General features: G+C 40.2%; 1 protein-coding gene across 2 annotated transcripts in view; it reads right to left on the reverse strand.

Annotated features, from left to right (window-relative positions):
- myo1ea (myosin IEa) overlaps positions 1 to 12,861 on the reverse strand; it is a 69,353-nt gene that overhangs the window by 28,175 nt on the left and 28,317 nt on the right. For both annotated transcript variants that reach the window (XM_049596977.1, XM_049596987.1), the window contains exons 5-10: positions 12,481 to 12,568; positions 9,648 to 9,737; positions 6,911 to 7,042; positions 6,460 to 6,594; positions 6,049 to 6,181; positions 80 to 276 (exon numbers count right to left, since the gene is read on the reverse strand). In XM_049596977.1, the coding sequence (XP_049452934.1) occupies positions 80 to 276; positions 6,049 to 6,181; positions 6,460 to 6,594; positions 6,911 to 7,042; positions 9,648 to 9,737; positions 12,481 to 12,568 (775 nt within the window). The remainder of the gene's footprint in view (positions 1 to 79; positions 277 to 6,048; positions 6,182 to 6,459; positions 6,595 to 6,910; positions 7,043 to 9,647; positions 9,738 to 12,480; positions 12,569 to 12,861) is intronic.

The raw sequence follows: 12,861 nt of genomic DNA on the forward strand, positions 1-12,861 counted from the left end.
TCATGACAAATTATCACAGATTTGTTACTTATGACAATTTAATACTGAACTTCAAAACTGTATGAACGTGCAATCATACCTCGACCAGGAAGTCAAACACTCGTGAATGCAGGGCTTTGGAGAGGGCGTCTCGTGTGTAACACGCCTGCTCCACATTCAGCGTTACATCGATGGACTCCAATGCACTTCCCCACTTGCTGTCCATCTTCCGGCTTGTCAGTTTCTCCTTCAGACGGTTCTGGTCAATTCCGAGCAGAAACGCTGGAAAGGCAAGAACTGTGAAGAGACAGAGGAGAAAGGTAAGGAGAGTCTGTATTTAAGAATCTGTATTTGTCTTTTTTTCAGGCTGAACGGATAAGAAAAATGTTAAAAAGTGGAATAACTGCATGTTACAGACAGAATCATCATTATATTTCTGAATTAAAGGAACAATGTGTAAGATTTAGGGGGAGTTACTGCCACCTAGTGGTGAGGAATGCAGATTGCAAACAGCTGAAACTTCTCCCGATTAGAATTCATTTAGTGTTCATTGTTCAGGCAGAGGAAGATCAGCTTTGCACTCAGGATTTCAGGTATATCCTATACGATGCTTGTAAAGGTTGCTTAGCTACCTGCCACCGGAAAATCTGACTTGGAAAATTAGCAGTCAGGGGCAGCCCTACTGTTTTCCCAATGCTCTTGTTGTGGAGGGGCTGCTATCTACAGTGGTGAATGGAAAAACGTGGTAACACGAAAATGCAAATGGTGCCATAATGGAGCTATTTAGTTTGTCCATTCTGGGCTACTGTAGAAACATAGTGGTGCAACATGATAATCTCTGTAGATGAGGAGCCACTCCCTATGTAGATGTAAAAATCTCAGTCTAAAGTACCAAAAACACAACAATTCTTATTTGCAGGTGATTATACACTTAATAATCGGTTACTGTATATAGCTGTAATAATATAATAATCACCCACAATCATTTATGTTGAAGAACCAGTTTTGCTATTTCAACATGTCTAAAGGTACATTATAATGTTGCTGTTCACTTATGAGAAACTGAGAAATAAAGCAGCATTTCAGTAGTGGGTCCTGTTCTAAAACAGCAAGGAGACATTTCTCTGAAAACCAGTTTGCAAAACAACGTGCAGGGTTTCATTCATATGAAAGGCAGCCTTATGTAATGTTTGCATAGCAGAGAGAACCACTTCACAAACCAGTGCTCCCGTATACCTTCTGCACTGCATGCACTCTTATCAATCTGTGATAAAGTCTGAAAATCAGAAAAGCTTCTACTGATAGTCACTGTGCACACATTTGTGGTGTAAAGCCACAAATTGAGGCAATTCTGTGGCTAAACCGCTGACACGTAACATCCTCTGGAGAAAGTTCAGGGCAGAGGAGGTTTGAATTATAGCTGAATGCAAAATAGAAGAATAGCATTGGGCTAACCCTTGAAAAAAAAAAAGAGCGTTGAGAACACCACAGATCATTTGTCCCGACCTGGCGTTGATATTCTCCCCTGAGAGCCCCTCCCTGCCTTATTACAGTGACTCACTTCCCTGAAAAGGAAATGGCTCTCAGGCCTGCAGACTCACTGCGTCTGGGAATGCATTAGACCACTGCAGTAGCTCCCCTTATGGGACATAAGGGTGTGACTGACCATACGCCTGCTTATATCAGGAGGGAAAAGTCATTCTTTGTGTTAGGCAGGAAAGTATGGATTGTATACAAAGGCGTTTACAAAGGCTGTGTACTGTATGTGGATTTTGGAAACAATGCTCGTATAAGCAGAAGTTCCCCTGCAGGAAATTTGTTAGTCAAAGTAGTAGTGGATGATGAAAGGAACAGGAGGGAGTGTGTCACATCCCATAAGAGGTGACACATACAACGATGCTGTCACTTAATACTTCATTTCTACAGTATTGACTCGGCCTCACTCAGAAGGTGGTGTTGCAAAGAGCTAAAGCAAACCTTTCACAGCTTGTTAAGAGTTTCATCTGCAGCGAGTTGTAAAATGATCCTGTCATATTTTCTGAGCTTGGGTGCCCCACATGTTTCTAAAGGAGTAGTTCAACATTTTGGGGAATTATTTGCTTTCTTGCCAAAAGTTAGACGAGAAGCTTGATACCAGTCTCATAGGCATTAAATATACATCTAACAGCCAGCAGCTGGTTAGCGTAGCTTAGCATAAAGACTGGATACACCCACCTTGCTCTGTCCAAAGGTAAAGAAATCCACCTACCAGCACCTCTAAACGCTCATTAATTAATACATTACATCTTGTGAGTCCGAGGCCATGATTCTCTACCGGACAACAGGGGACTGCTCCTTCTGGGTTGAGGGAGAGTTACTGTCCCAAGTGAAGGAGTTCGAACTTGTGGTCTTTTTCACAAATTAGGGTAAAATGGAGCATGCGATGGACATGCTGTTTGGCACAGCGTCTGCAGTTATGCATCAGACTGTTGTTGATTTACTGGTCCATCTACTCTCTAACCCTCATCTATGGTTGTAAGCTTTGGGTAGTGACTGAAAGAGTAGGATCGCGAATACAAGCGGCTGAAATGAGTTTCTTCCACAGGGTGGCTGGGCTCAGCCTTATAGAGATAGGGTGAGAAGCATGGACATCAAGAGGGAGCTTGGAGTTAGGGTTGCAGAGATATCACCAGTTTTGAGGCATACTGTGAAATAAAAATTGACGGTTATCATGCCGTGTACATTTCCTTATCTACGTTAAATCACCCCTTTCTTTGGGGGGAGACTTTTTACACATACTTCCACAAACAAAATGGTTTTAAGTTTCACTTACAGTAATAAAACCTTTGTTGAACCATCAGTAACTCTTCCATTTTCATTCCCTTAAAAGGTTCATTCCAACTGGTTCTAATATAAGTTCTGTAATACCATGATGGCTATCGTACCTTGACAGTCTCATACCGTTGCAACCCTACTCGGAGTAGAGCTGCTGCTCTTTTGCGTCCAAAGGAGCCAGTTGAGATGGTTTGGGCATCTGATCAGGATGCCTCCTGGGCACCTCCTGTTAGAGGTTTTCAGGCCCCAGCGGCCTGGGGCAGACCCAGATCACAAAGTGGGGTTGATATATCTCAACTGGCCTGGAAACTCCTCCAGGAGGAGCTGGAAAGCATAGCTGGGAGAGAAACATCTTGAAAACCTTACTCAGCCTGCTGCCCTCGTGACCTGGCATCGAATAAGCGGATGAAAATGAAGGGATAGATCTTGCTTGTTTAATCTGTACAAAAACCAAAGAGTAAAAACTTTTTTGGGGGGGTTGTGTGTGAGCCTATTTTGCAACTGGCACAGTGACCTCTTTGTGCGGCAGCCTTTGTGTTAAGCTACAGGTTAGCATAACACCAAAGGTATGTGTTGAAAGGTGCATGTTAAATGATGCAGCCATAAAAAATGTAATCTTGGATTTGTACATTTTACTCAATCTACAGCTTTGAGGAGGCCCTGTACTAGCAGATACAGAGTCTACATGCTGTGTTGTGACGTAAGCGAAGTCTCAAAACCTTCTTGCTGACAATGCATACCGCCAAGCCTAAAAATAGCTCTCCTTTTGGAAAGCACAAGATCGTAAGATTGTCATTTTTTACAACGGCACGTCACTGTCGAGATCAAGTTACTTTTTAACTAAACATATTCCCAGCCAGCCAAAATAATGTCCAAATTATTTGCACAAGTAGTCTTAACATTTCTTTCAACAACAGATGACGCACTGACTCTTGTTGCTGAGTCCAAGTCGATGTGGACTTGGCTGGTGAAGTTTCATATGTGCAGCACACTGCAGTTAAAGCGCACAGTGAGTGGGGCTGGAGGAAACAGGAAAGGCAGAGATTATGGAGTGCTGCTGTTACGTCTGCACAGAACAGACCAAGGCTTTGTACACTGGCAACTGCACTCTCATCTGCATCATACAGACACAGCATGAGGAGGAAGGAGAAAGCAAAAGAAAAAAGAAAAGCAGAGAAGAATAAAATGAAGCAGGACAAGGCAAAAGGGAAGGAGGACAGAAGGAGAAGTGTTTTTCCAAGTAATTTTAGTCTCAGACAAAATATGTCCAGACCTTCAATAATAGCGTTTTATTCTCTGGTAATCTAGCATGGCCTGGATTACTCCAGACAGTTGGCTGCAGCCCTGCATTAACACAATAAAACTTTAGGGAGTGAAAGTGGTGAGAGAGAAATATTCCCCAAAACCAAGCAGAGAAGGGCAGCTCAGGACACTGCGGAGAGGCGAGACATTCAGAGAGGCAAGAACGGAATGAGGAGAAGAAATTTACCACAAGCCAGTCTCAACCTGAACATCAGCACCATTGTCTTAAGCCTCAGACATAACCAGAGAACTGTCTTAGCCACACTGGATGTGACTTGTAAATGGCAATGTTGGTCTACCTCTTTCGTCTAGACTGAAGTATTTACAACTATTACATAGATTGCCATGATTCTTTTACATTCATGCTCCCCTGAGGATGAATCCCTCTGACTGTGATCCCCTGCCTTAGCCTAGTTTTCCTCTCGTCACCAGCATGTCAATATTTTTATTTTCTAGATAACTAGCTTTTGGATGGATTAGCACAAAATTTGGTACAGACATTCATGTTCCACAGAGGATGAATTACACAAACTGATGATTCCCCTGACTTTTCATTTAGCACCATTAGTAGGTCAGTGTTAACATTTGTCTAAATACTTTTGTTAATTGCCAGATACCTACAAAACTAATGACATTCCCATCAGCTTCAGCTGTAGTTTGTGGTTAGTACTAATAAGAGTTAGAGCCACGGTAAACACTACACCTACATGGCATGCAGACGTTAGCATTTAGTTCAAAGCACTACGGAGCCTCACAGAGCCACTAGCATGACTTTAGACTCTAAGTCTTGTACACAATTAAAAGGGGAAAAATACTTTAACCCATCAGCGGCGGCTATAACCCATAATTTATTATCTATATTTTCAACTGTACTGTTTCAACTGCAAAACTGTACAACATGCATTGCTGACTTGAAGTCCTCTAAATTATTTGTGCAATAATAATTCAACTGTGAGATATTTCAGCACTCTTTTTTATTTATGTATTCTTGCATTTATATTTAGCACACTTGTAGTATGATGCACATATTTGTCCATATTTTTTATTTTTCTTCAACAACATAACTCTTTTTTCTTATGTTTTTATATTACTACATATATATTGTGTTTTATACTGTGGCATAATGCATATTTTTCTTCCATACTACTCATTTTTATTTCTATTTTCGTATAATCTCTCCATACATTTATACAGTATAACTGTGACATATAACATGTCCCAATTCCCCCCCTGGGGATCAATACAGTATTTCTGATTTCTGATACATGTTAGCCGGCTAGTGTTAGTTTTTATCTTCATGCACACCTGTGCCCAAGTACAGCTTCATCTTGCAGTCGTTACCATGGCTGTAAATTCAATTTTTACGCCTTATATTCCTTAAAAATTGCTACCCATCTTAAACTTGTATAAGCTGTTTCTGTCAATGTCTGATCAGGTTGAGCAGCTACATGCTGGCCAGATCACTGCTTTGGGGTTGGTGAAACATTGGAGGAGCATTGAACATTAAACAGAAATTGAGGTTTCTACCATTTTTTTCCCAATTAAAGAGTTTTTTGGGGGAGTTTTTCCATACCTGCTGTGAGGGTCCAAGGACAGAGGGATGTTGTATGCTGTAAAGCCTTCTGAGGCAAATTGTGATTTGTGATATTGGGCCTTATAAATAAAATTGAACTGAACTGAACAGCTCTTTTATCTGTGCACACACACACCACTAACTGATTGTCTGTTTGTGCATTTGCAAGAGAAAATAACTATGTACTGCCAAACAAATTAAACTGTGCAAGGATTAAACTAGAAGATCTATTTTTATCCCTCCCTCCCAGGTAAATATTAAACAGCAAACTAAAAATATCCTGAGTTTATTTTTATGTAAGATTTAACGTTTTAGTTGTTGCCACTTGTGCTAGAGTGAACCACATCAAGTACAAAAGGTTCTGGTGTGAGCCTACTTACACTCTTCACTCTCCACAGCAGCGTAGTTGCCTGCTTCCTTGAAGCTGATATTTCCCAGGTGCAGGACTCCAGCCACGATCTGAAGCACCATGGAGCGATCCTCCAGTGAGATGCCAATCACATCCATGGCATGCTGGGGAGAGCACAAGGAAGAAAAAGATGCTAAATCAGGGCTGCAGTGTGGGTTACTCTCTCCTGTGGTACCTAGCTTATGTCCTCTAATTACTCCTGTTGCGGTCTCACTTGTAAACAAAAACAGGAGGAGATGGTTGGAAAAGAAAACAAAAGAGGAGTGGTAGGGAGAGGAAGGAATGTAGAGAGGAGGCTGTGAGCCATATGAACGCTGGTATGAGCTTCACAGACAGAGGGTGTTAAATTATTGCCCGTTAAACAGGAGGGATCTGACCGTACCATCGTCTCCTGGAAGTCGCTCTTGTCGTTGATGTCATCAACTTTGTAGGAACCGGACTGATTGAGGTAAGAGTAGTAATCCAGGCTTGTGATTCCCAGGCTGTTCTTCTGCTCTCCACTGGCTCCTTCTATTAACTGTAGAGCAGAAAATAATACTGTATTGTAGCTGTAACAGACATGTTTTTGCACAAAGTGTGTGTGTGGTGTCATTTTTATTCATTTTTAGGCTTGTAATTATAAACTGTGCTCCAGTTTGCAAAGAAAACTGCACCCTGGTTAGGCTGAACTGTCTCTTCCAGGGACCTCGAGCCATCCACAGTGAAAACAGACTGACCCTCTTCCTGCAGCCAAATGGCACGTCTAACCCAGTGTGTCCTGAAATTCCCTCACAGACCCTCTTCAAGAGCCATATGTGTCCCGTTAACTCCTCGACTCGAGAAATAAACCTCACCTGATAGAATATATGGAAACTCCTCTCTCCAGGATTCCTCATGACGACACGTGACTTCTCCAGAAGGAAGTTGGAGATTTTCCCTCCGTCTGGTTCTCCACCGGAGCTGAACTGGATCTCAAAGTATTTCCCCTGATGGATCAAAGCAGGGATTTTTTTTTTCAATATTAGAGCGGGCTGCAATAGAGCTAAAAAAGAGCTATAAGATCTGGAATACTGGCACCTGGCTGTTCTATGGTTGCTAGTGGAGTGTGTGTGTGCATATATAAAACTCTGATCCTGCTTTTTGTCTTCCCCTCTTCTTCAGACAAGCCTGTAACATAATATCTGTTCCAGACACAGAAGTGAACAGAGACACTATTTATTCAAAGACAGTACCTCAAAAGTAGTGATCTCAGGCCATTAGTGCCAAACCAACCTCGTTTCCCCAAAACTGCCTCTAAAAATATCCCGACTCCTGAGACAATACTGCTTTGTGTGCTAACCTGAACACTTAACCAATAAACGATTTCTAAAATGTGCTTCATTTAGAGCCCTTGTTGACTGAGTTCCTTTGTAAGCAGTGGAGGATGTGCCTCAGTGGTTCTGCATGTATGTCTGCCTGTGCAATACATCCCTACAGCACAGCTCTGGTTAACCAGGACACCCATGAGGTCTGCTTTCTCATACCGTAAAACAGGAAAGCTGCAAATCTTTGTTTTCAAAGGTTTCAGCTTGGATCCAAAAGGTGCGCCACAAAAAAGTTGAGACCTCAAATTATTCTGGAGTAAGTAGTACCTACTGCATGTATTTATCTCTGAGCAACACAATTTAGGATTTGCAATGTGAGTGGGTTTTTCTAATTTTGTCTGTGTTTCCCGGAGTCGTACGAGAGACTGTCCTTGAAAGAAGATTTAAAAATTCACTTTTTAATACACGACAGGAGCTTTCAATTTTGCCGTATACTCTCTAAGAAATAAAGGTTCCAAAAGGGTTCCTCCTGAAGGGATCTACCAAGAGCCATTTGCTTTGGAAGAACCCTTTTTTAAAGGAAGGGATCTTCAAGGATTCTTTGTGAGACAAGAGCTCCCATTAAGAACCCTTTTTCATCCAAAAGAACCATTTTTTGAAGGCGTTCTTCAATGATTGTTGAAAGCATGGGTGTTAAAAGATCCTCACCCTCAAATATACAAATGTTTATTCATATTTCAGACAGTATTATTAAATGTAGACGTATCTAGAATCCCCTTCTATTTTTTACTTGTGTTCTGTCATTATTTCTATCTTAATCATCATTTAATTGGTTAAGGGTGGAGAAATGTCCACACTGCAACTCCTAATCCTATAAGACCTGAGATCTACTTTGCCATTGAAATAGTAAAAGCTGTACTGAAAGTAATTTCACAAAATCTCTGTCCCTAAAGATGTGACTGTGAACCATGAGTGTTTTGGGTTGCACTGGATCAAATCAGCCTCACAAGAGAGCCTTACAATGCCCATGGCTGCTGAACAAGGGTCCCATGGCTCCATGCTAACCTGTTAAACTATAATCATGATTAGTTTCTGGCTCAAACTAACAAAATATTTTCATTCCTGATTAATCCGCGATTTACGTTTGTGTAGGGTTGCAAAGGTATGAGATTTTCATGGTAAAATCACTGTCTCAGAAAATACCGCGGTTTCATGGTATCACTACAATATCCATTAAAGTTATATTAAGACAAAATGACAAATAAAGGAATAAAAAGAGAAGGGTTATTTTTGGTTGAACAAATGTTTTCTAACTACAATTGAAACTTGAAACCATTTTTAATGGAAGTATGTGTAAAAAGTAAAATTAGGTTGAGATTGACTGCTGCAACTGCACTTAAAATCTTTTTTTTTTTTTTTTTTTTTTTTAAATGGAAGTTTGTGTAAAAAGTCCCCCTTTGGAAAATAACTACAATTAAGTTGAGATTCTCTGTCTAGCTGCATTTTTTCAATATTGTAGATAAGCAAACGTACATGATATGATATGATAACTGCCAATTTTCATACCACAGTATACCTTGAAACCAATATGCAATTAATTAATTACATGATTATCCAATTAATAGTTTAGTCTACAAAATGTCAAAGAAATTGTGAAAAATGCAATCACAAGTTGCAGCAGCTCAAAATGACATCTTCAAATTGCCTCTATTGTCCAACCAACAGTCCAAAAACCAAGGACCTCCTCATTTACTATCATAACTGACAAAGAAAGGCGGTAAATTTTCACATTTAAGGAGCTGGCGATTCTGATTAACTGATTAATCATTGCAGATCTAGACTAGCTAAATACAGAAGGGTTCTCGGTGGAAAGCCCTGGGTGGCTTCTAGATGAAACTCATGGAGTACAAAAGGATTCATGGTAGAACCTCATGGTAGAAATACTGTAGGTAGAAGGGTTTTTGGTTGAACCTCCTGGGTGGATTCTTGTCAGCACCCTTAAGAGGTGGAAAGATTCTGGATTGAACCACGAGAGATGGTTCTGGATGGAGCCATTTCACCATATAAAGGTTCACTATTGAGTGTCTTACAGAAAGTCTGAGGTTAAATCTTTCACTGATGGTTCTAGATTTAACAATTAATGTTGGGTTATAGCTAGCGCCCTCTGGAAGGGTTTATAAAAGGTCACCTTTATTTCTGAGAGTGTAGGTTTACAGTCCTAGAAATGGACTGATGTTAGGTACCTTAATTCACAAAAAGTGGAAAAACTCAGAAATGAAATCCTTACAAATCTGCTGGAGTTGTTGTTCCTCACAGTCTTGGCGTTGCCGAAGGCCTCTAGCAGCGGGTTGGACTGCAGGATGATGTCTTTGACGTGCTGCGAGGAGACAGATGCAATGAGCTGTTAGCTATGTCACAGACAGACCATACGGCAGGTAGGATACCACACACTTAACACCCTCGCTGACCGGTTGGTGCGTAAGTCTCTGGAACTTTCCATTCGAGTACGAGCACACACACACACACACATACACACAAACAGTCTGGAGGACATTATCTTTCCCGTGAGCCATCTGCATGTCAGAAACACATGAGTTTTAAATCAGTACAGCAGACAGAGCTACTCCCTCTTCCATTATTGTACACAGAAGTTGAATGGAAGTTATTTCTTGGAATCTTTTTGCATTTCTAAATTTAGTCCCGTACGAAAGGAAAAATAAACACTGCCCTTCACGATCCAAGCTATTTATAGAGAACCATACAGTTATTACTTCACGACTTTATCATATTTTAGGCAGAGGAGGTTCTTCCCGCGCTAATATGACTCAGTTTTGACTTGATTTGTTTATGGAGCTTTAAAACCCAATAAATCAAAAGGGACAAGAGCTTGAAGTGAGAACACATTTCCAACATGGTCTCAAGATGTTAAAATAAATATTCTATATCCATAACTCTTCTTATTAATTATGTATGAATACTGATAGATGTGATTGTGAAGATGACAATGCTCACACAGGCGGACAGTTATGTTACTGACAGGGAGCTTTTATCTCTGCAAAACTATTCTCACACATATGTGAGCACACACTGTAAACACATTGCATAAGAATGCATGTGCTGTACTGAGCAAACCGCACAATGTGTTCAAAGCTGAAGGGAGCCATGTGAAAGGGAAGCGATGCTGAACAGGAGCTGGAAGAGGTGGAGACGACGTGCAAAGTGTGAGTCTGTATGGGTGTGTGTCCACTGTAACGGCCACATTTGTCTAAACAAACAATACAAAGAGTTATTTTGATAACTAGCTTTAGATGTGTGCATGTATATTGTGACCTGCTGTGAACACCCATAACAATAATAACGCTATATAACTACAACACACAGGATTTACTCAGACAACGAACTCCACTGTTAAATTTGAGGCCTGAAGATGATTCTTAACGTTGCCTGGGTGGAAGCAGCTCTCGGTGGATTAAATATAAAAATCCCACTGCCATCATGGTGAAGGCATTTCCTCATCAAACTTTAGATCTTTATCGAGCTTAGGAACTGGACATCTGCTGGTTTGGGGGGCTGCCAGATGGCTGAAGGGGGCTGGGTGAATAAGAGGCTGCTGATGGGCTGATAATGGGGTATAAGGACGAGGATGATAAGAGGAGGATTTGGGTCTGAGGAGAGGAATAAGTGCAGGAATGAAGCAGCAACAGGTTGTTTGGTTTCATACAAGGTTTTCAGATCTTTTACTTTAGTAAAAATAGAAATACTAAAGTGTATAAATACTCTGTTATATGTGAAAATCCCTGCATTCAAAATGTTAGTTTAGTAAAAGTACAAAAGTACTAGTATCAAAATATACTTAAAGTCCCAAAAGTAAAAGTACTCACTGTACAAAATGATCCCTTTCAGAATAATATATATCAGTGGTTCCCAACTGTTCCAGGGGTCCAGATTTCTACTTAGTCATTAGCTCAAGGTCCACACAGTTTATTTCATCAAGCATCATGCTTGTGTTTGGCCATGTCCTCAAGCTAGTTTGCTGTCTCTATCAAATAGCTGTCCCTTAGCCACTCTATAGCAGGAAATGGCACTTCAAAATAAAAACTCTGTGCCGGAAATTCACTGTACTTAAACATTAAATTTGTTTTTTTACAAGTGAGCCACTTGTAGTCCATTCAGAATTGACCCACGACCCACCAGCTGGGAACCACTGCTATATATTATATTACTGGATTATAGTTACAAATACATTCATGTGTGCATTACTTTAATGTTGAAGCAGGTAAAGGTGGAGCTAATTTGAATTACTTCACATACTGCTGGAGAGATTACCTTATATTAAATCATTGTCTATTGTTGATTTATTTTTTGGTATAAATAATGTGAATCTGTAAAGTAACTTAAGCTGTCAAGTTAATGCAGTGTAGTAAAAAGTACATTTCCCTCTGAAATGTAGTGGAGTAGAGGTGTAAAATAGAGTACAAGTACCTCAAAACTATACTCAAGTAGGCTACAGTGCAAAAGTAAATGTACTTAGTTACTTTTTAGTTATTTTTTTTAATGATTTTATGAGCAGGACAGGTAAAATACAATCTTAGAAATGGTCATGATATTAATGTAGATACCCACTGATTTAAAAATGTTAATCAATTTTATTGCCACTCAATTTGATGTATAGTGATAGAACCATAATGATGGAAAAAGTATCCGTACACTCCAGCTTTCTTCAACTCAAGAACTGTCATAAAAGTTTGTGACTATGCATAATCACTGTGCCTGTGTGTGTGGATGCTTTCCCAACATTTTACATCCAGTTTCAGCTCCAACACGTCCAACAAGCCTTCACTTTGTGAGCAGGGATCTTCATATGTTTTCATTTTCAACTTGTATCATACCCATGGGATCTTCAGACTAAATCTTAATGAGACTTTAAGACTTAAGGATTTGCACTTTTATTTAAAATCCAGACCATAAAATCATGCAGTAATAAAGACCATCATAAAAATGAGTTATTGCCATGTCATCCTCCCATCTATGCAGCTCAGCATCTCAAAAATCCCAAACGCCTCATGCATCCATGACATTATCATCCTTAAAAAAAAAAAAAGAGAAGAAGCTCTGCTCACCTGTACTTTGGGTCCGCCCCCTGACACTCTGGAGATGTAGCTCATGATATATTTGGCTGCCACAGTCTTCCCTGCTCCACTCTCTCCACTGAAAAACAGATACATATTTAAGCATGTGTTTTTGTATACATGCAACCTGAACTTCTGAGTCAAATTTAAAACCACCTAATACAATAACTAATGGCATGTGACACCTGACTTTGTGCTCAGATGACGTGATTCATGCATACCTGGGTGGTTGTTTGGTATTTTCACCGCTGGGTATGGAGAACCAGTGAGTTAAGTGCTTTGAGTGACAGTGCCTACATGTTTATGGTGCCATTATTTTCAGTCTATTTTCAGTTTAGGCAGTACGTTTGTTGTTACTCTTAAAGAAACTTG

Source organism: Epinephelus fuscoguttatus, linkage group LG2 (assembly GCF_011397635.1).
Source record: "Epinephelus fuscoguttatus linkage group LG2, E.fuscoguttatus.final_Chr_v1".
Lineage (NCBI taxonomy): Eukaryota > Metazoa > Chordata > Actinopteri > Perciformes > Serranidae > Epinephelus > Epinephelus fuscoguttatus.